Source organism: Saccopteryx bilineata, chromosome 3 (genome assembly GCF_036850765.1).
Source record: "Saccopteryx bilineata isolate mSacBil1 chromosome 3, mSacBil1_pri_phased_curated, whole genome shotgun sequence".
Lineage (NCBI taxonomy): Eukaryota > Metazoa > Chordata > Mammalia > Chiroptera > Emballonuridae > Saccopteryx > Saccopteryx bilineata.
Window position 1 is genome coordinate 77,195,654 of NC_089492.1, and position 20,542 is coordinate 77,216,195.

Sequence of the window (20,542 nt, forward strand, 5' to 3'; positions counted from 1 at the left end):
TCGCAATAGTGAAGGTGATTGTTTCCTTAATTTATATTTCAGACAGTTTATTGTTGGTGTATAAAAATGCCTGATTTCTGAATATTAATTTTATATCCTGCCACCTTGCTGAATTCATTTATCAGGTCCAGCAGTTTTTTGACTGAGACTTTAGGGTTTTCTATATACAACATCATATCATCTACAAATAATGATAGTTTTACTTCTTCTTTTCCAATTTGGATGCCTTTTATTTCTTCTTGTCTGATTGCTGTGGCTATGACTTCCAGGACTATGTTGAATAAGAGTGGTGAAAGGGGACACCCCTGCTTTATTCCTGATCTTAAGGGGATTGCTTTTAATTTTTGCCCATTGAGTATGATGTTGGCTGTGGGTTTGTCATAGATGGCCTTTATCATGTTGAGGTATGTTCCCTGTATTCCCACTTTGCTGAGAGTTTTGATCATGAATGGGTGCTGGATTTTATCAAATGCTTTTTCTGCATCTATTGAAATTATCATGTGGTCTTCTCCTTCATTTTGTTTATGTGATGAATCACATTGATTGATTTGCAAATATTGTACCAGCCTTGCCTCCCCAGAATAAATCCCACTTGATCATGGTGTATAATTTTTTTCATATATTGCTGGATCCGGTTGGCTAGTATTTTGTTGAGGATTTTAGCATCTAAGTTCATCAGGGATATTGGCCTATAATTTTCTTTTTTTGTGTTGTCTTTGCCTGGTTTTGGAATCAGAATTATGCTCACCTCATAAAAGGAGCTTGGAAGTCTTCCTTCATCTTGAATTTTCTGAAATAGTTTGAGAAGGATATGAGTTAGTTCTTCTTTGAATATTTAGTAGAATTCATTGTGAAGCCATCGGGCCCTGGGCTTTTGTTTGTTGGGAGTTTTTTGATAACTGTTTCGATCTCATTTGTTGTAATCGGTCTGTTTAAGTTTTCTGATTATTCCAGATTGATTTTTAAAATATTATGTTTCAAGGAATTTGTCCATTTCATCTAGGTTGTCTAATTTTTTGGCACACAGTTCTTCATAGTATTTTCTTACAATCCTTTGTATTTCTGTTGTGTCAGTTGTTATTTCTCCACTCTCATTTCTAATTTTATTTGAGTCCTCTCTTTATTTCTTGGTGAGTCTGGTTAAAGGTTCATCGATTTTGTTTACCTTTTCAAAGAACCATCTCCTTGTTTCATTGATCCTCTGTATTGTTTCTTTAGCCTCTATGTCATTTATTTCTGCTCTGATCTTTATTATTCCCTTCCTTCTACTTCCTCTAGGCTTTACTTGCTGTTATTTTTCTAGTTCTTTTAGATGCAGGGTTAAGTTTATTTGAACTTTTTCTAGCTTCTGTATGCCTGTAATGCTATGAACTTTCCTATCAGTACTGCTTTTGCTTAAGGGTTCTTTCTACTTTTGGTTGCAGTTTGTGAGGAAAGAGCAGCCAGAGCCCAGCGATACTTGCTACCCAGCTATTCACTTAGTACTTGCCACACTGCTTTGCATTATAGCCACCATGGCAGTTAGGATCAAATCCTTACACTAAGTAGGTACCTGAATAACTACACTAATAAATGAATGTAGAAGTAGCTGATATAAGTTGGAAGCTATCTCCTCTCTTTGCATGAAAATAATATGAAGAAAATGAGACATGAGCATTCCAAGTTTATTCCTTTAATTAAATCTAAAGCCACTATATGTGCCCATGACAGTTAAAATAGAGAAGGGACAAAGAACACCCAGAAATTATTTCTATTCTTTCTATACAATAGTCTTTGCTGAGGATGGGGTACATCAGGCAGAAGCACTAACCTTTACATGCTGGTAAATGCAGACCCTCTGGCACGGGCTTGCTTTGGTATATACAGACTGTAGTGAGGCGGTGCCACCCCTCTGCTTTCCCAAGTGTAATGCATCCCTACTAACAAGAGCAGGTAGGGATCCTTAGAAGAGAACCTTTCTCAGAGATAAGCCCTAAAGCAGTTAGAGATCACCAAGAAAACCATTTCTCCTTCCTGGGCCCAAGGTTCCTTATCCAAAAACTGAAGAGTGAAGGGAACCTTCTCTAAGAGCCTGATTCATGCACACACATCGATATACATCACAACACAGGCATATGGTAAAGCTATGCTTTCTGGCACCAAGGGGCTAGTATACTGGGCCATGTCATCTGCTTAAAGCAAAAGTGATACGTGTATCTTCCAAGAACCAGCTCTCTCTTCCTCTGCCATAAGAAAGGCAATGTCCCGAGAGGGATATCTGAGCCTTCAGTGTAGACCCTGGAGTAAAGATGACATGGGGCAGCTCACAGCAACCCAAGGAGAACTATACCTTTATTTTGTTACTATAGCACAGCTTAATAAAAACTAAATACAATAATGTGATAATAACTGTAGATTAATAGCTAAACTTTAAAACAAAAAACTTAATTTATAGAAAACTGATAATGAACATTATGACATAATGGCAAAAATTATTTTAAAGATTTTATTTATTCATTTTAGAGAGACAGAAAGGGATAGGAAGAGTCAGAAGCATCAACCCCTATTTGCTTCCCATATGTGCCTTGACCAGGCAATCCTGGGGCTTCGAACCAGTGACCTCAATGTTCCAGGTGAATGCTTTATCCACAGTATCGGGAAAAAATTTTAGACGAACTTTTAAAAATAAAAATATGTATCGTATTTGTAGTAAAAGAAACTGACATCATATGGAATTTTCTTTATGATTATTGGATTGAATCCTAGAATAATTATTCTAAGAAAGAATCAACATTTTTTAAAAACTGTTCTTCCTCATCAAGATATTCCAAGATAACATGTCCACCATTATATAAAGGACAGTCCTCCCTAGTAATCCAGGCTTCCAGTGTATGATCCAAGGGCAGTGCTTCTCCTGAAGTCATGTGGCACAACCTTAACTTCTGTTGAGGGAAATAAAGCATCAGTAATAAATAAACGTGTTTGTGCAGCATGTCCTAAAGCTTCTAGGGAAGTGGCTATAACCAGTTGTCACCTTGGCTGTTGACTTGTTATTGTCGTTTCTGAGACTGGCCAAAGCGGCTGCAGAGTCGATGATCTTCCCTATGCTCCAGTGGCGGCAGAAGAACATTGGTTTGCTCTTCTCTCTGCTCCCCTTGGGTAAGAAAACTTGCAGGTAAACTCTTTCTGTCTGTAAGAATAAAGAAGTTAGGACTCAGATGATATACATGAACCAGACATCTGTTTTTGTCTGGTGCTATCTCTGCCTCTCTTTTCCCAGTCAGAGATGGATTACCCTCTAGTGACAAACTTCTAGTGGGAATATCAATCATAATGGCCCCGCATCCACCTGAATGTATGGGAACAGGGTTCAGGACCCCGACCAGTGGTCTGTGCAGACACTCAGTGACCTAAGTTAGGCCAACTAAGCTTTTTTCCTAGGGTTTTAAATTTAAAAGCTGGGGCTAGAATGAGAGGGCTCTCTTTTTCTTGAGTTTTTTTAAGTCTTTCTGAATTAAACTTGTAGCTATACCCCAGGCCTCACAGCCATTCCTGAACCAATGTGAAAAAAGTTTCCTCAAATGGGAAAGAATGTGTCCAACACAGAGAGAAGTCAAGGACACAATGGACTCTTTCAAGTGCATCTGAGTCTTGGAATTGAGTCGTCCCTAGAGACCCTACTCCATATCATATGAGGAGAAAAAACTGGAATAAATTAGTTGGTATCAAGTTTCTGTTGCTTTCAATGGAAAATCCTGACACGTAAAACATGTATTTTCATGTGAAAGACCTCACAACGTATTTAGAGACAGCAGGGCTCTTGAGAATAAACATACTAAAAATAATAGTGATAATAAAAAAGGAAAACCAGACAAGTACCATATCAACAAAAGAGAAGGATTAGGGGATCTGGATGGTTCCTCTCGTATTTATATCCTATATGCTTCCTAATATTGTATTTTCTTGCTAAAATAATAAATGCAGAGGGATAAAAGGGCAAAAGTGTTTGACCTTGGATCTTTCTTGATTCCTAAAAATAGCTTTAAAAAGTGCTGGCTTTCCAGACCGATTGCTGTTACAATAACATTTTTTTTGGCACAAGAGAAGCATCTCTAAGTCGTACAGGCAAGATTACAACTATTTTAAGAAATATTAGATTCAAGACAATTCCCACCCCAGCACTAAAGAATTCAGATTTGTTAAAGACCAATGGAGTATGTTATTACAGAGAACAAGTACTCAAAGAAAAAATAAAGAAATCATTGGAAATTCAAGCTCTGGGCCAACTCTACAGCCTAGTGGTTGCTGATCCAAAATCAAAGTACTGTGAGTATAAAGATGAATAGAGAATATTAAAAAGATAGAGCTTCAACCAAAAAAGAAGATAAATATGTCTGCAGATCAAAGATGGAACAGATGCAAAAACGTGAGGGGGGACAATGAGAAAGACATGGAAGGGACCTCCTAGTCAAGACAAACACAATCTGTAATCTGAGATTTCAAAACAAATCAAAGATCAAAATGCCTAAACTTGAAAAAGACTTTTTTTTTTAGATTTTATTTATAAATTTTAGAGAGAGAGAGAAAAGCGGGGGAGGAGTAAGAAGCATCAACTTGTAGTAGTTGCTTCTCATATGTGCCCTGACCAGGCAAGCCTGGGGTTTCAGACTGGACAAAGACATTTTAGAAAGTTATTTAGGCCCTTGGCTGGGTGACTCAGCATTGTCCCAGCACACTTAGGTCATGGGTTTGATCTCCGGCACATAGAACACACAACTAAATGGAATGAGGAGTTGATGCTTCTCTCTTTCTCTACACTCTCAATATCCCTTCCCCCACCCCTCTCTAATCAATGGTAACATTTTTTTAAAAAAAGATGCTCTCAAAAGTTATTTCAGATGCACAATGAAATAAATTGAGGACTAATATATGTTAAAAAGAAACAAGTTATGAAAGCAAAACAGGCAGAAATGAAACAAGAAAAGTTATACATATCTAATAAAATATATTAAAAAATACAGTTTCTGAAATAAAAAACTCTAATAGGGTAAATTTCTATCATCTTCCCTAAAAAGACTTACTTGACTGAGGGATGGATTTGAGGAGGTCATTTAGAATGCAGCACAAATAGACATCAAGGTACAAATGATAAACCTCAAAATATGTCTAAAACTAATAAAAGTAAGTCCCAAGGAAAGAAGAAACTCAAAAAGTGTGTTGGTAAATTTATATAGCTATTGATAAAAATCATCTTTATGTGTGAACCAAAGTGGTAAAATGGGAGATATTTAAGTGAATAGGCATGCCAAGTTCCCTGTCCTATTTGAAAGGATATAATATCAAGTAACTTTAGATTTTGAGAGAAAAAATGGTATTTAATTATATATGTATAAAAAATTAAAAATATAAACACATGCCTGTTATTACCATTATTATAACACATTATATTGGTGATTCTAGGTAATGTAGTATAAGAAAATGAAATAGCTAGTATAATTATTAAAAGATAAATAATACAGCTATCCTTATTTGTTAATGGGGTATGATGGCATATCTAGAAAATCAAAGGCACTAAAGGGGGGGAAATTTCTAAAATTAATAACAGAGTGTGTGATATGGCTGAATAAGAGAGATGAATAAACAGAAATGAAGACATTTTTTCTCTACATGAGCCATAAGCCCTGAAGATAAAGACGGACGTAAATATTCTGTTCACAATAGAAATAAAACCAAAAGACAATTAGGAATAAAAAATAAATAAGAAATAAGACTTAAGAGAAAAATACGTTACAAAATGTAAGAATATATGATCTGAATAATTGAAAAGACATGTAAGGTTCCGAGGTAAGAAGGCCATGTAATAAAAATGTCATTTCTCTTGAAATTGATAAACAACATATAATGCAAATCGGTATGAATCCTTCAGGGTGTATGATTATTTCTTTTGTATATCTTTTAATAATCACATTTGTTAAAAGTATGTACTACCTTTGCCAATTTAAAAACATCAAAAAAAGTTTTCAAAAAAGGGAAATACTAAAGGATAATCAATAAAAAAATATGATCAATAGTTTCTAAACCAGCAGAATAAAAGAAAATATAGAAAATTCAATCAATACAAAAGATGACAGGAGAGAGAGATAAAGGATGATGAGCAAAAATCATAAAATGGAGGAAACATATTCAAATGCACCAGTGATCACGATATAAAAGGATCCAACTCACCTACAAAAGAGGGTCACTATCAAACTGGGTTAATAAAACAAAGTCCAGCTATATGCCGCTTATAAGAAACACCCTAAAACAAAACAACACAGAAAATTTGCATATAATGTGATAAAAACAGAAAAATAATATTAAATATTAACCAAAAGGAAACTAGTGAAACAATACTATAATAATTCAAAATAGTATTTAAGGCAAACTTCAAAAAGAAGATTTAACAAGAAATTCCACACACCTAATAACATGCAACTCAGCAAACCATTAGAATCACACAAAAAAACAAACAAAAAAACTAACAAAACCACGACTCCAAAGATTTTAAAACGTTTGTCTCAGAAAGTAACAGATCAACTGCCAAAAATTAGTGTGCACACACCCATATAAACACAGGCACACATGACTGCAAATGATAAAACAAATGGCGAAATGTAAGTAACTGGTACATTTGGGTAAGGAATGTGGAAAAACTCTTTGTACTATACTTGCAACTATTCTGTGTTTGAAACTATCAAATTAAAGTTACCCAAAAAATTCACCTAAACAAGTAGGCTGAAAATAGTTAAGTTCACCATTCAATGTGAGAAGTTGAAAACAGAATAGTAGAGAAAATCTGAACAACAAAAAAATAAAAGTAAACAATACAAGAGTAGAATTTAGTGAAAGAGAAAGCAAAGAAACAATATAGAAGTCAATACAACCAAAATATGGTTCTTGGAAAAGACTAAAATACAAAGAAATGAGATAAACACAAACCTCGAGGAAGACTGTTCAAGGAGAAAACAAAGAAAAATACAAATAAAAAATATTAAGAATGAAATGGGATGACTAAAAACACAGTAGAATTTTTGAATGTAAGAGAGTAAGTTGAACAACTTTATAACAATAAACTGGAAAAATTTATATCAGAAAGTATTAAGAAAAATATTATTTACCAAAATTTATTTCAGAAGCAACAGATTATCCAAATAAGCCAAGAACTATTTTTACCATTTTGAAATAGTACTAGAAATTCTCCCCTCAAAAAGGCAATTAATCCAGAGGCGATAACCATTACCAAACCCTCAAGAACAAAGAATCCCTACCCCTACAACTATTTCAATAAATAGAAGAGGGAGAGCTACTCAAATAATGGTATACAAATAATTGTAAATAATATGGCTACTACGTCACAAAATAACACTAAATAATATATTAGAAAATCAATGTAGCAGCAAATTTTAAAAGTATTATAGATGAACAATGACTTGACTTGGGGTGAACACACAATATAGTGCACAGAGATATGCTATAGAATTGGACTTCTGAAACCTGTATTTTGTTAACCAATAAAATCAATTAAAAAAAGAAGAGAATTATATACCAGCGTCAAGTGATTTACCCCAGAATATGTGGGTGATTCAACAAAAAAAATCAAAATAATTTATTACATTGGTAAGAAAAAAAAGACAACCTCAACATGATCATCTTATTAGATACAAGAGAAAACCTTATAGAAAAACTTAATATGTATTAATGATATAAACTCTTAGCAAACTAGGAATAGGAAGAAATATTGTTAACCTGATAAAGGCTACTATCAGAAATCTACAATAAAGATAGTATTTAATGTTAAAACTTCAGAATCATTTGAGTTAAGATAAAAAACATGGGGAAGATGCCTGCTATCACCCATATTATTCAGTATTGTTTTGGAGAACTTGACCAATGCATTAAGACAAATAATTATGGAAAGAAGGTATAATAAGAGGAAAAAAAACAATTATTTGAAAAAAGAATCCCAAAACACAAAACTGTCATTTGCAGGAAATATAAGTGCACAGAAAACACTCCCCCAAAATCTACCAACTATAGGAACGATTAGAAGTTTCTTTGCTGGATAGAAGGACAACACATACCAACCAGCAATAAACAATTAAGAAAACATTAATAAAAAGTTAGTATTTACAAATGGCAGCAAAATTATGAAGAGCCTAAGAAACACCTTAGAAAAGATATCTAGATAGGTACTGTAAGCAGTACAGATGTTAACTGAAAACAGAAAAGAAGACCTAAAGAAAAACGGGAACAACAGACCATAAACATGAATGAAGAGTCAAAATTCTAACAGGTCAATTGTTCTAATTCAAACTCAGCATTATTCCTATCAATCACGATTTCACAAAACAGGACAAAGTGATCCTAAAATTTTTACAAAATAATAAATGACCAAGAACAGACAGCTGAGCAATAAATAAGGTGGAGAGACTTGTCCCACTTATTACATACCTATAACAAAATAATTTGATATTGATGCAAAAAGTCTAGGCCATACTACCCTGATCGCATCCAACCTTGTCTGCTATTGATGCAAAAATAGATAGAAAAAGAGGAACTGAGATTCCCAAACTAGTCCCACACTTTTAGAACAATGTGGTGGGTGACGCAGGAGTAATTACAAGGATGAACTCTCAATATCTTATGGCAATAGGGTAATCCATTCGAGGTGTGTGTGGAAATCTTCTACCTCATACAATTAAATTCTAAATGGAAGAAGGAGCTAAACAAAATTATCAAATAGAATAAAACTTTTAAAGGAAAATATAAGAAACTATCTTAACTTCTTTTGAAAAGTACAAATCTTAAAAGAATCATTAATAAATTTGAGTGTATTAATTTAAGAATTCTGGACCACTAAAGAGATCAAAAATAGAGAGAAGACAAACCCCAGACTGAGAGAAGATAGTTGCAACACATCTAAAGAATTTTAAAAATCTATAAAAAAAAAAAGTGCCAAAAACAAAGGAAAAATGAGCAAAGGATAGGAACAAATAATTCACAGAAGAAAGTCAACAGCTAATAAATGTATGCAAAGCAGCGGAACCTCAGTAGTCAATGGGGAACTTAACTTTAAACCTCAGTGAGCTATAACTTCACATCTGTCAGATTGGTAACAGTGAATAATGCTCAGTGTTGGCAAGAAACGCTGAAACTCTCAGAAGGGGGGGGAGTGGGGGAGTCAGTATAGCCACTGAGAGTGAAAAGCTGACAATGCCCTAGAAAGCTGAAGATGAGCAAACCGTGACCAGCTTTCCTATTTCTCGATACATCCCCCGGGAAGTGTGTTCCAATCTGAGGGGCTCAATCCTTCAGGGGTTAGAAAATCAGTAATCTTCAAAATAAAATAAACAAAAATAATCAGAATATATAATACGTTCTAAGGCTAAGTTAAACTGTGTTAAGATAGGTATGTATGTACGTACGTACATACATACTGGGTTACTGTATAAGATGTAAAAAAAAAAGTAATGGATATTATAAAGTTTTAAAGGGACTGCTCTAGAGAAATGTTCCTACTTACACACAAGGACATTCATTGTTGAACAATTTACAACAGCAAAAAATCTTGGAAAAATTCTGAATATTGTTCATTAAGAGAATGGTAAATATGGTATATTCTTATCATGGAATATGCAGCTATCACAATGAACAAACTATACTAAATGCATTAATATGATAAATGCTAAAAACATGATGCCAAGTGAGAAAAAAAATGAGTTGGAGAAGGATCCACATAGTTCTCTGCCATTTTTGTAAAGTGAAAAATCTCACTGAACCATGTAGCATTTATTTCTGTAGCTATACACCATGCAACAGTAGGAATGGTACACATCAGATTCAGGTTAGCTGGGAGGCAGGAGTAGAGAGGGGCTTTGACTCTATTTAAATGTTTGCGTTTCTCGGTCTTTCAGACCAACCTGTGGCAACGACTTATCTCCTTCAGCATGCATCTTTAATCTCATCAGCGCTACCTTCGTGGCTGTTGCACTATTTTTTGCGCCCTTCCGTCGCTTACTTGCTGTCTCTTCTGTCTTGGACTCTAAGAAATAAGATTAAGCATATAAGCACACAAGAATGTTTACATTTCCCAGACTTTTATTAATAACTATTTATTATGGTCCTGAAACATACAAATTATACACAATGGAGACATACAGAGACAGCATTCATTGTGTAGGTATTATATTTTATATGACCAATGGGAAAACACTACTGAGGTTGATGTGCGAAGCCTCCACATCAAAAACTCACTGCTATGTGCTTCTTTCCATCTTAAGCCTATTTAATCCAATCACTAACTTCTACAGAGCTTTGGTTATAGGAGATACTAATAAAGGTAGTATCCTTAACAGAGAAAGAAGTCTGCTAAACATGTTGCCAGGAAACTGGTCTATGTCACAGATACACTGTCTCCTGTTACCTCCAATTATCAGCAGCATTCATAGGACAGACAACAAGGCTTAAAGTTTAGTCCCTAGAGACCGCAAACCACTGCCTTCGCCTCCTGAATACCACTTCTAGCCATGATGGTTAACCAGCTGATCTAAGTGGCCCAGCAAAGGAACATCTGGGAGAGAACGTCCACAGAATTTCCCAATTTTCTCCGGGCAGGTGGGCCTTCTGAGAAACACAGCTGTGAGAATGTCATAAAAATCTACTGCAAGTTGTGACCACTGGGGCTCTTAACAATGTAAGCAGACATACTAATAGAATATACAGTGATAAGGAAAGCAACGAAACAAGCTTTCTTGATACTTGCCAATAATGTCTTTAACAAGTTTCTGAGTGGCAGCCATTCGAGGCTTCGGGACTTCCAGTTTTTCACATTCATGATCTGACTGATGACGGTGTCTATGAGCAACAAAGTGACACTAGTTCAAATATTTGCATACAAGTTAAATAGACAAGCAGAGTTTGAATGGTCTGAGTGGTCACCTCAGGCAAAAATTCTTCTCACAGTAAGGACAGATAACTGGTACCAGCTCTTTTTCAGCACAGCCCTTGAATGAGCACAGGTGAGATGCATGTGTGTCTGACTTCAGCCTTTCCTTGATTACAGTCCCCTGAAAATGTAAAAAAGAAGAAATGGCGTATTTCCCACAGAAAGTAAACAACAAATCTATTTTGGAAGGCAGCATTCATATTATTTTTGCTTAAACTTGTAGAGCAACTTAACACTCCCACAAAACAGATTATAATAAACCTTTGTGTGAGAAACAATTATTGTGTTGACTATTTCACATTTTCATAATTTTTCTACTGTGATAAATTTATCTTCTAGGTCAAGTTAAAATGTTCGGTTACTCTTTAACATTTTAGTCTTTTTTTTTTTAATTCATTGATTTTAGCAGTAGAGGGGGAGAGAGAGAGAGAGAGACAAAAACATCAACCTATTCCTGTACGTACCCTGACCAGGATTGAACTGGCAACCTCTGTGCTTCATTCAGCACAATGCTCTAACCAACCGAGCTATCTGGCCAGGGCTAATTTTAAGTCTTCTACTTTGTTACAGTCTCATACAAAGACGCCCCCATAATAATATGCTCAGGTAATAACCTCATCATCAGCTTCAAATGGCAAGTCATACCTACCTTCCGCACCAATTTTAAGTAATTAAACATATATAAATGAATACTTAAAAATTATGTTTACCCATGTTTATTCACATACCTTTAACAGAGCATTAAAGATAGTTTTCCTAACAACATAGTATCCTTGATGGTATGTTCAATATTTTATTATCAGTAAATATTACATCAGAGAAAGATGAGATATTTTATAAGATTTTTTAAAAAGCCCAGGTCAGCCAGGCTATTCTGAGTACAAGTGTCCCCCACTACCTGAAAGTCTCTGAGGATTCCTCTGAAGCCTTTCATGAGCTAAAATGGCATACAGCAAAGAATCAATTACCATTTATTTATATGTAAAAATTTTTGGGTATCCCCAGACCCCAAAATGGGCCTCCAGGATGCTCAGACACAGCTCCTCACTGTGGCGGCTTAGGGCTGTGATGCCCCGGTGGTTCTAGGGGCAGACACTGGGTAGGACCACTCCCACAGCACAGGGACATGCTGGCTGTACAGGGAATGGCTTGCTGCAGACAAACGCTAAACGCTATGTTCACTCTTCACCCTTTTTTGGTAAAAGTGAAAATCCTTTTTGGATTTCTTTTAGTTAGCAAAAAACAGGTACTACTACGGGCCTTTCATAAAAGTGAAGGGGCTTAATGTAAGCTTTCGAACACTGGGAGGGACCTGTATTAAGTGGCTACCTTTCTAGAGTTTGAATGGGCATTCCTTTATGTGATAGTTACATCTTGTTGGAACTGACAACAAAATTTTTCCAAATTTGTTCCCACAGTCTCAAGGTAAATAATTATTTTTTGCGATTTAATTAATGAGATCCAATTGAGAGACATTCTGTGACAGACATTCATAGAAAATCAAATGATATCCCAAGAAAAAGCAAAGCCCAGAGTAGATTTACAAACTGTGCAGGAAACCTCAGTATGTTTACTCTAATAACTTTGAGTATTTCCTTCCAGTGAATCCTACATAATACCATTTTGTTTATTAATTTTTAGTGTTTTCAAATAAATCCCCTAAACTTCGCTGGGCCAGATTTTGACTGAAGCTCATTTAACCTTACTTTGCTGTACTTGACAGAACAGACGTAAGAATCCTCAGTCAAGGGCTCGGTAAATGCTGGGCAGCAATAAACATGTACTGCACACAGTGTGAGGCTAACGCCTCTTTCCAAACAGACTGAGTTCAGTTGAAGCTCCTGCCTCTCGGAGCCAAGGGAGGGAGGGAGGGCTACTGATCTGACTGTCAGATCTGAGAAAACTACTTCAGGCACAGTAGGCTCAACTTCCACTTTTTCCAGTTCACTCTAGAAACTGAACTGGGAAGCCAAGCAGGAGGTCAAATGTGGTCCTGGTCCAGACTGCTGTGACTAGCAGGCCATCTGCACACACAAGAAGCAACTAGTTGATTCTTTCTGCTCCTCCTCCCTCCTGCCCATCCCGCCTTTCTCTCTCTCTCTCTCTCTAAAATCTATTGAATGAATAAAATCTTTTAAAATCATAATAATAATAAAGATGACATTTTGGCTTCTACTTGTCAACCCTTTTTAAAATTTTTCCATTTAGTCAGAATTAGAATGGGATTCTCTTAGACCCAGGTTTGTTTCTGGTGGTCTCAGGCTGACTAAGTCAGAACAATTTATTGCCACTGAATTCTAAGACCAGGCACCAGTGAAAATGAACACAGGAGTGAAGGAAACTGGAAGGAGATGAGGACGCTATTCCATTTAGATCTGTAAATATAGAGCCTCGAGGTGCACGTAGGCCACCTAAACAGAACTGAAGTGTGACAAAATAATAACTGTGAGAATAAAAATGTATAAATACCAACCAGTCCAATTTTTCTTTAAAACAAACTGAGAAAAATAATATAAATGAAGCAAAAGCCTCCTCGCATAATTATGTTAGTATACCAAGTTTTAATCTGCTGTACACTGACTAGTTTGAAATCTCTTCAAAATCTGAAGACAAGTACATAAATACAAACATGTTATTACACAGAAGAATGGTTAACATACCCCAGGACAGCTGTGCGACTCTCTGCTTCTGTGCTCGAGGCTTAAACAATTAAAAAAAAAAATAGGGCTTATTTAAATGCAATCAGCCTGACTAGGCGGTGGCGCAGTGGATAGAGCATTGGACTGGGATGCGGAAGGACCCAGGTTCGAGACCCTGAGGTCGCCAGCTTGCGCGCGGGCTCATCTGGTTTGAGCAAAAGCTCACCAGCTTGGACCCAAGGTCGCTGGCTCGAGAAAGGGTTATTGGTCTGCTGAAGGCCCACGGTCAAGGCACATATGAAAAAGCAATCAATGAACAACTAAGGTGTTGCAACGAAAAACTGATGATTGATGCTTCTCATCGCTCTCCGTTCCTATCTGTCTGTCCCTATCTATCCCTCTCTCTGACTCTTTTTCTGTCTCTGTAAAAAAATAAAATAAAATAAATGCAAAGGCAAAGATAAATGTAATAATTTGAAATATTTCAATGGTTAGTATCCTTAAGATTAATTATACTTATTACACTTAAGCTACATTAAGAACTCTACAAATAAGAATAAACAGCCTGACCAGTGATGATGCACTGGATACAGCATTGACTTGGGATGATGAGGTTTGAAACCTCAAGGTCACCAGCTTGAGCAAGGGATCAACATGATTCCATGGCCGCTGGCCTGAGTCCAAAGGTTGCTGGCTTGAGCAAGGGGTCACTGGCTAGGCTGGAGCAGCTCCTCGCCCCCAAGGCACATATGAGAAGCAATCAGTGAACACTTAAAGCAGGGGTCCCCAAACTTTTTACAAAGGGGGCCAGTTCACTGTCCCTCAGACCGTTGGAGGGCCGGACTATAAAAAGAACTATGAACAAATCCCCATGCACACTGCACATATTGTATTTTAAAGTAAAAAAACAAAACGGGAACAAATACAATATTTAAAATAAAGAACAAGTAAATTTAAATCAACAAACTAACCAGTATTTCAATGGGAACTATGAGCCTGCTTTTGGCTAATGAGATGGTCAATGTCCGGTTCCATATTTGTCATTGCTAGCCGTAACAAGTGATATGACGTGCTTTTGGAGCCCTGACGCACGCGTCCCGCGTCACCGGAAGTAGCACTATGTGTGAGCAACACTGCGCTTTGCGGCGCCACCACATACAGTACTTCAGGAGCACAGGATGTGGATGTATCCTGTGCTCCTCTCACTGACCACCAATGAAAGAGGTGCCCCTTCCGAAGTGCGGCGGGGGCCGGATAAATGGCCTCAAGGGGCCAAATGCAATCCACAGGCCATAGTTTGGGGACCCCTGACTTAAAGTAATACAACTAAAAGCTGATGCTTCTCATCTCTTTCTTCCTGTCTTATCTCTGTCTGTCCATGTCATCTTCAGCTTACTCGGCTCTCCCTATTCCTCTTAATAATACTCATCTCCTTCACACCACTCTTATGTACAAGATTCAGAAAGGGGCCAGCACTCTCATAGGAGATTACCCCACTTCAGCTGCAAACCGAGCAAACAAGCTATATCAAACCTATTATTCCCAGCTTGAAAAATTAAAACCCCGAACCCCTCCTGCTCAAGGACCAGTCACTTTAACTACCCCTCTCCTTTCACCTATTCCCCTATGCTTCAAGGCTGAGGGTGACATCCCAGTTGGTCACCACTCCCCTAACCTCTGCAACACCACAATAAGTATTCAATTTCCCAAAGACCATCAGACCATCGAGTTAACTATCAAGTCCCTCCAGAGCAAACGGATTATTTTCTAACCCTGTTCAATTCACAGGACCCCCTACTCTTACAGCTTCACAACAAATGCGCCTATCGGCCCTGGCCGGTTGGCTCAGAGGTAGAGCGTCGGCCTGGCGCGCGGGGGACCCGGGTTCGATTCCCGGCCAGGGCACATAGGAGAAGCGCCCATTTGCTTCTCCACCCCCACCTCCTCCTTCCTCTCTGTCTCTCTCTTCCCCTCCTGCAGCCAAGGCTCCATTAGAGCAAAGATAGCCCGGGCGCTGGGGATGGCTCCTTGGCCTCTGCCCCAGGCGCTAGAGTGGCTCTGGTTGTGGCAGAGCGACGCCCCGGAGGGGCAGAGCATCGCCCCCTGGTGGGCAGAGCTTCGCCCCTGGTGGGCGTGCTGGGTGGATCCCGGTCGGGCGCATGCGGGAGTCTGTCTGACTGTCTCTCCCTGTTTCCAGCTTCAGAAAAAAATACAAAAAAAATAAATAAAAAACAAAAAAAAACAAAAAAAAAACAAATGCGCCTATCCCACCACACGACTCTATCCCTGGTTCACTACCCTTTCCACACGGTTGCAATGCTCACACCAGGCCTCTGATCATGCCTCTCCCTTAGTTGGGGCTGTACTTTCCTCCACCTTGACCATCTGGAGTTCAGAGACAGATGGATGAAACCGACTCCTTGTCGATCTATTCTCTATTCACCTCTCAGCCTGTCTCACCCAATCATGAACTTTCTATATGTGTGGGACCAATACCTATATGTGCCTCCCAACTAATTGGATGGGAACATGTACCCTAGTCTATCTCATCCCGAATATCAACATAATCCGAGTCTTGAGATCAGTGGCTCTACACAAACTGGATGTCTTGGTTATTACCATTTATTGGTCCACTCACTCTCATTTTTGTCATCGTAGCATGTGGTCTCTGTCTCCTGCGCCTTTTCTCTAATTTCCTCCAGGACCCCCTAAAGGCCTTCACTAAGTGGACTGCGTTACTCCAAGCCACAGACTTCTGGTACTTTGCCACTGCAGCCCAAGGCCAGCCATCCCTTCCCCTGACTCGCTACCCCTTATCAGCAGGAAGTAGCTGCAGAAAAATGATCATCGCCCCTCAACCATATAACAAAAGGATGGAATGATAGGGTTGCAGGTGGGGTCCATGACCCCCTCCTCCCTTAAGTGGACAAAGGGACACTAACAGACTGGATGTTCCAGGACATACCCCCTGGGCATCCAGGTGACTAACCCAGGTGTGGAAGGTCCTCTAGCTTATTTACGGTTAATCTTACATAAATCACTGAAAGCTACATTTTTCCTTAATGACTACCAGCCCCGACCCTCAAATCCCATATTTAACCTTACCTATTAGAGAACCAGGGGCTGCTCTCTCTTACGAGACAGCCCCGCAAGTTTCCTTTCATTAAAGCCTGTTACACTGGTCTTTCGGACTCTGATTGATTCTATCAGTCTCCCTCCCTCTCTCGCGTGCAAAAAATAAATAAAAATTGTTAAAAAAAAAAAAATAAATAAACTGAAATACCAGGTAAAGATAGAACATTAGTGTCTCAAAAGTTTTTAAAACACAACTATTCACTTTACATATGAGTAAAAACCATTCACCACTCCAAATTACCTTTACTCTAGGTGCCCTCAGGTGTGTGAAAAGACAAAAAGGCTTTCGATTTCTTTTATTTCTCAGACCATCAATAACAAAAGGTCAAAGGGGTGCTCTAGTTCTAATTGTAAAACATGCACTACTTTACTTCTAATAAATCTTTCTGAATTATCTTCTGAAAAGAATATGTTCTTTCAGTGCTGTTTAATAAGTTAAATGCCTATACATGCAAGTGCAATTGCAAAGAAAATATATTTTCCAAGATCCTTGGTTAGTTCTCAGGTTTTACTCTGTATCTTATGTGTGTGCAAAGGACTTGTGATATCCAACTTAAGAAATGTATGGTTGGGCTATTTTAATTTTATTTATTTATTATTATTAGTATTATTTTTATGACAGAGAGAGAGACAGATAGAAACAGAAAGGGAGGGAGAAAGATGAGAAGCATCAATTCTTTATTGTGGCATCTTAGTTGTTCATTGATTGCTTTCTCATATGTGCCTTGACGGGAGGGGGGGGGGTGTTACAGCAGACCCAGTGATCCCTTGCTCAAGCCAGTGACCTTGGGTTCAAGCTGGTGAGCTATGCTCAAACCAGATGAGCCTGCACTCAAGCCAGCGACCTCGGGGTCTTGAACCGGGTCCTTTGCGTCCCAGTCTGACGCTTTATCCATTGCACCACCTCTTGGTCAGGCTATTTTCATTTTATTAATTAAAATAAAGAGTAATAATCATAATGGGACTTTTTCCATATTCTTTATATTGTGGATTTGTTCTCTTCTTGTGATTATAATACACAAATCAACTTTTATTTTTAAAAAAACCACAAATAATGCCATCTATAAAGTTTAAAGCTTAGCCAAATATATGCATAAGTAATCAGAGCCTATGACTAGTCTGTTTTTGCCAAGTGATTACCATAATGAGTATCAAATATCAATGGCTACAGTAAAAACTATTTTAAATCATTCTGCTGTTCAGAAATAAACCTCATATAACAAAAACTAAAATTACTCTCAAATACCGCATAAAAACATAACTTACCAAAATATACCAGAACAATCATCACATACAAATGGAAGAAAATCTAAAATTGGGGGGAAAGGAAAATGTTATATGTACTGGTCAGTATCTGCTTTTGATTTAGTTTTCTTAAGCATAAAGAATCTTGAGGTACCAAGCCACATTCATAGAACTTTCCTTTTTGAACCAGTATCTTAATGTAGCAAATAGAGGTTAAACAAAAGCCATCACAACCTCAAATACTCTGGGAGGAAAGTAATTAGATTAGCAAGAGAGAAATGTTAAATCAAAAAAAAAATTTTTGTTTTATTTGGTTTCCCAGATTTAGTAGGTGCTGTTTCTGAGAACTGCATAGTGCAAAACCCTGCATTTTAAGTGAAAAAACAAACAAACCTGGGTTTCAATTCTGATTCCATGGTTCACTAATTTAGCAATACTAGGCAAGTTACTTAACAGTAGTTTTGGATGGAGATAAGTAGCAAGAGCCCAGCGGGGATTACTGCCCCTTTTGCCCACAGCGGGTGTCACTAATCCACTGTAGCACTCCCATTGATTCGGGCTGAACCAGAGTCCTTCTCAACAGGGGCTCAGGTACCTGCTTACCAAGGCCTGACCGAGCCCGCGGCGTGCTGTGGTATTTCAGGAACCTGCCCGCCAGAGACGTGTGAGATCCTAAAGCCTGAGCACAGTGCCCTACGCTGGCTACTCGGTGGGCTCTGTGGGTCACGGCCTCCCAGCTCAAGGGACAGAAGCCACGCTATTATTAACGCTGTTCTATGAAAACCCCGTGTTTTATAGCCTTGTGGAGTCCTGGCCCCAAACTAGGTGCTCGGGAGATGTTTGGAGACTGGCTGGTTGACAGTCGGGATGCAAGGGAGGGCAGAACTGGTCGAGCCGATCACCCGGCGGGACAGTCGGAGGAACCGGATCCCTTTGGGAATCTAGTGAAAGCTAAAGGCGCTCGAGCCAGCAGCTCGTCTCGCGGGGGGGCGGGGAGGAGCCCACGAGACCAGGTTAGAACTGATCTCGTCCGCTGCCCCGGTCGGACAGGAACAGGTTCAACAAGAAGCTCGGGAAAAGAGGAGGGGCTCGCCCGAGGCTGCGATGGCAGGACCAGAGGGAAGCCCGTGCTCCCGGCGCGACTTCTCCGCTGGCGCCCCGGAAGCCGCGGTGCACGCCCACGTGTGTGTGCAGGAGCTAAGGGGGTCCCCCACAGAGAGGCGCCAGCGCAGCTCGCAGCACGCCGCGGAAGCGCGCTCGCCCAGGCCTCCCCTCCCCGCCGTCGGTGGGGGCAGAGCGGGGCCGCCTCCGTCATCACCTCGCTGCCGACAATGCTCCACCTGGCAGTGTTGCCCGATATCCAACTCCGCCATCTCCCCGCGCTGCCAGGGGCGAAGCGTGGCGGACCGGCGCGACGGCGCGACGGCGCGCGCGACGCCTACTGGGAACGTGGAAAGACCAGGGGCGGAGCCTGAGGGTGGGGCGGGGCCTCACGCCCCGGAGCTACTGTGAGGGAGCAGAACTGCGTTGAGTGCGCCCAGTCCTGAGAGTTTCCGTTTAGGCAGCAAGTCATCCCAAAGAAAAGGCAGGTTGTCTTTTTCCCGGAGGGGAGTCCTCACGCCCAGTCCCTGAAGGCCTCACAAGGACTCTCTTTTCTTTTCTTTTTTTTTGTATTTTTTTCTGAAGCTGGAAACGGGGAGAGACAGTCAGACAGACTCCCGCGTGCGCCCCACCGGGATCCACCGGCACGCCCACCAGGGGGCGATGCTCTGCCCACCAGGGGCGATGCTCTGCGCCTCCGGGGGCTTCGCTCTGTTGCGACCAGAGCCACTCTAGCGCCTGGGGCAGAGGCCAAGGAGCCATCCCCAGTGCCGGGGCCATCTTTGCTCCAATGGAGCCTTGGCTGCGGGAGGGGAAGAGAGAGACAGAGAGAAAGGGGGGGGGGGGGGTGGAGAAGCAGATGGGCGCTTCTCCTGTGTGCCCTGGCCGGGAATCCCTTTGGGAATCTGGCTACTTATCTCCATCCGACGCTCTACCACTGAGCCAACCGGCCAGGGCTAGGACTCTCTTTTCTTATTAGTATTAGTAGAACTCTAGAAGCCAGCACAACACCCGGCTCAGGTATTTGCAAAAATGAAGATAAGGACATAGGTTAGTGTAATTCCTGACTCATCTTACACCAGTGTTACTTGGTTACGTATGTAGTTTAAAGTAAATGCCCCTTGTAAGGAGGACATTTGGCACTTTCATAAATAACGGGTTTGCCTGACCAGGCAGTGGCGCAGTGGATAGAGCGTTGGACTGGGATGCTGAGGACCCAGGTTCGAGACCCAGAGGTCACCAGTTTGAGCGTGGGCTCATCTGGTTTGAGCAAAGCTCACCAGATTGGACCCAAGGTCGCTGGCTCGAGCAAGGGGTTTCTCAGTCTGCTGAAGGCCCACAGTCAAGGCACATATGAGAAAGCAATCAATGAACAACTAAGGTGTCACAATGAAAAACTGATAATTGATGCTTCTCATCTCTCTCGGTTTCTGTCTGACTCTCTGTCTCTAAAAAAAAT

At 39.7% G+C, this 20,542-nt stretch overlaps 1 protein-coding gene across 1 annotated transcript; it reads right to left on the minus strand.

The window, feature by feature from the left end:
• Positions 1-1,645: 1,645 nt before the first annotated feature.
• ZFAND1 (zinc finger AN1-type containing 1) lies at positions 1,646-19,398 on the minus strand. Its single transcript, XM_066266400.1, has 8 exons — positions 19,301-19,398; positions 18,004-18,046; positions 13,624-13,663; positions 10,957-11,084; positions 10,781-10,872; positions 9,939-10,060; positions 3,014-3,169; positions 1,646-2,921 (listed from the first exon to the last, which is right to left on the minus strand). Exons 1-8 carry the CDS (start codon positions 19,353-19,355, stop codon positions 2,751-2,753), a joined length of 807 nt encoding a protein of 268 aa, XP_066122497.1. The 5' UTR covers positions 19,356-19,398; the 3' UTR covers positions 1,646-2,750.
• Positions 19,399-20,542: the final 1,144 nt, after the last annotated feature.

What these genes read in the sequence shown, in the direction of transcription:
- ZFAND1 (XM_066266400.1), bottom strand. Translation starts at nt 19,355, where the DNA reads ATGGCGGAGTTGGATATCGGGCAACACTGCCAGGTGGAGCATTGTCGG. An exon ending in GATTGTTCTGGTATATTTTG is followed by an intron (nt 13,664 to 18,003) that starts GTAAGTTATGTT and finishes TAATTGTTTAAG; the next exon opens with CCTCGAGCACAGAAGCAGAG. An exon ending in AGTCGCACAGCTGTCCTGGG is followed by an intron (nt 11,085 to 13,623) that starts GTATGTTAACCA and finishes TTACATTTTCAG; the next exon opens with GGGACTGTAATCAAGGAAAG.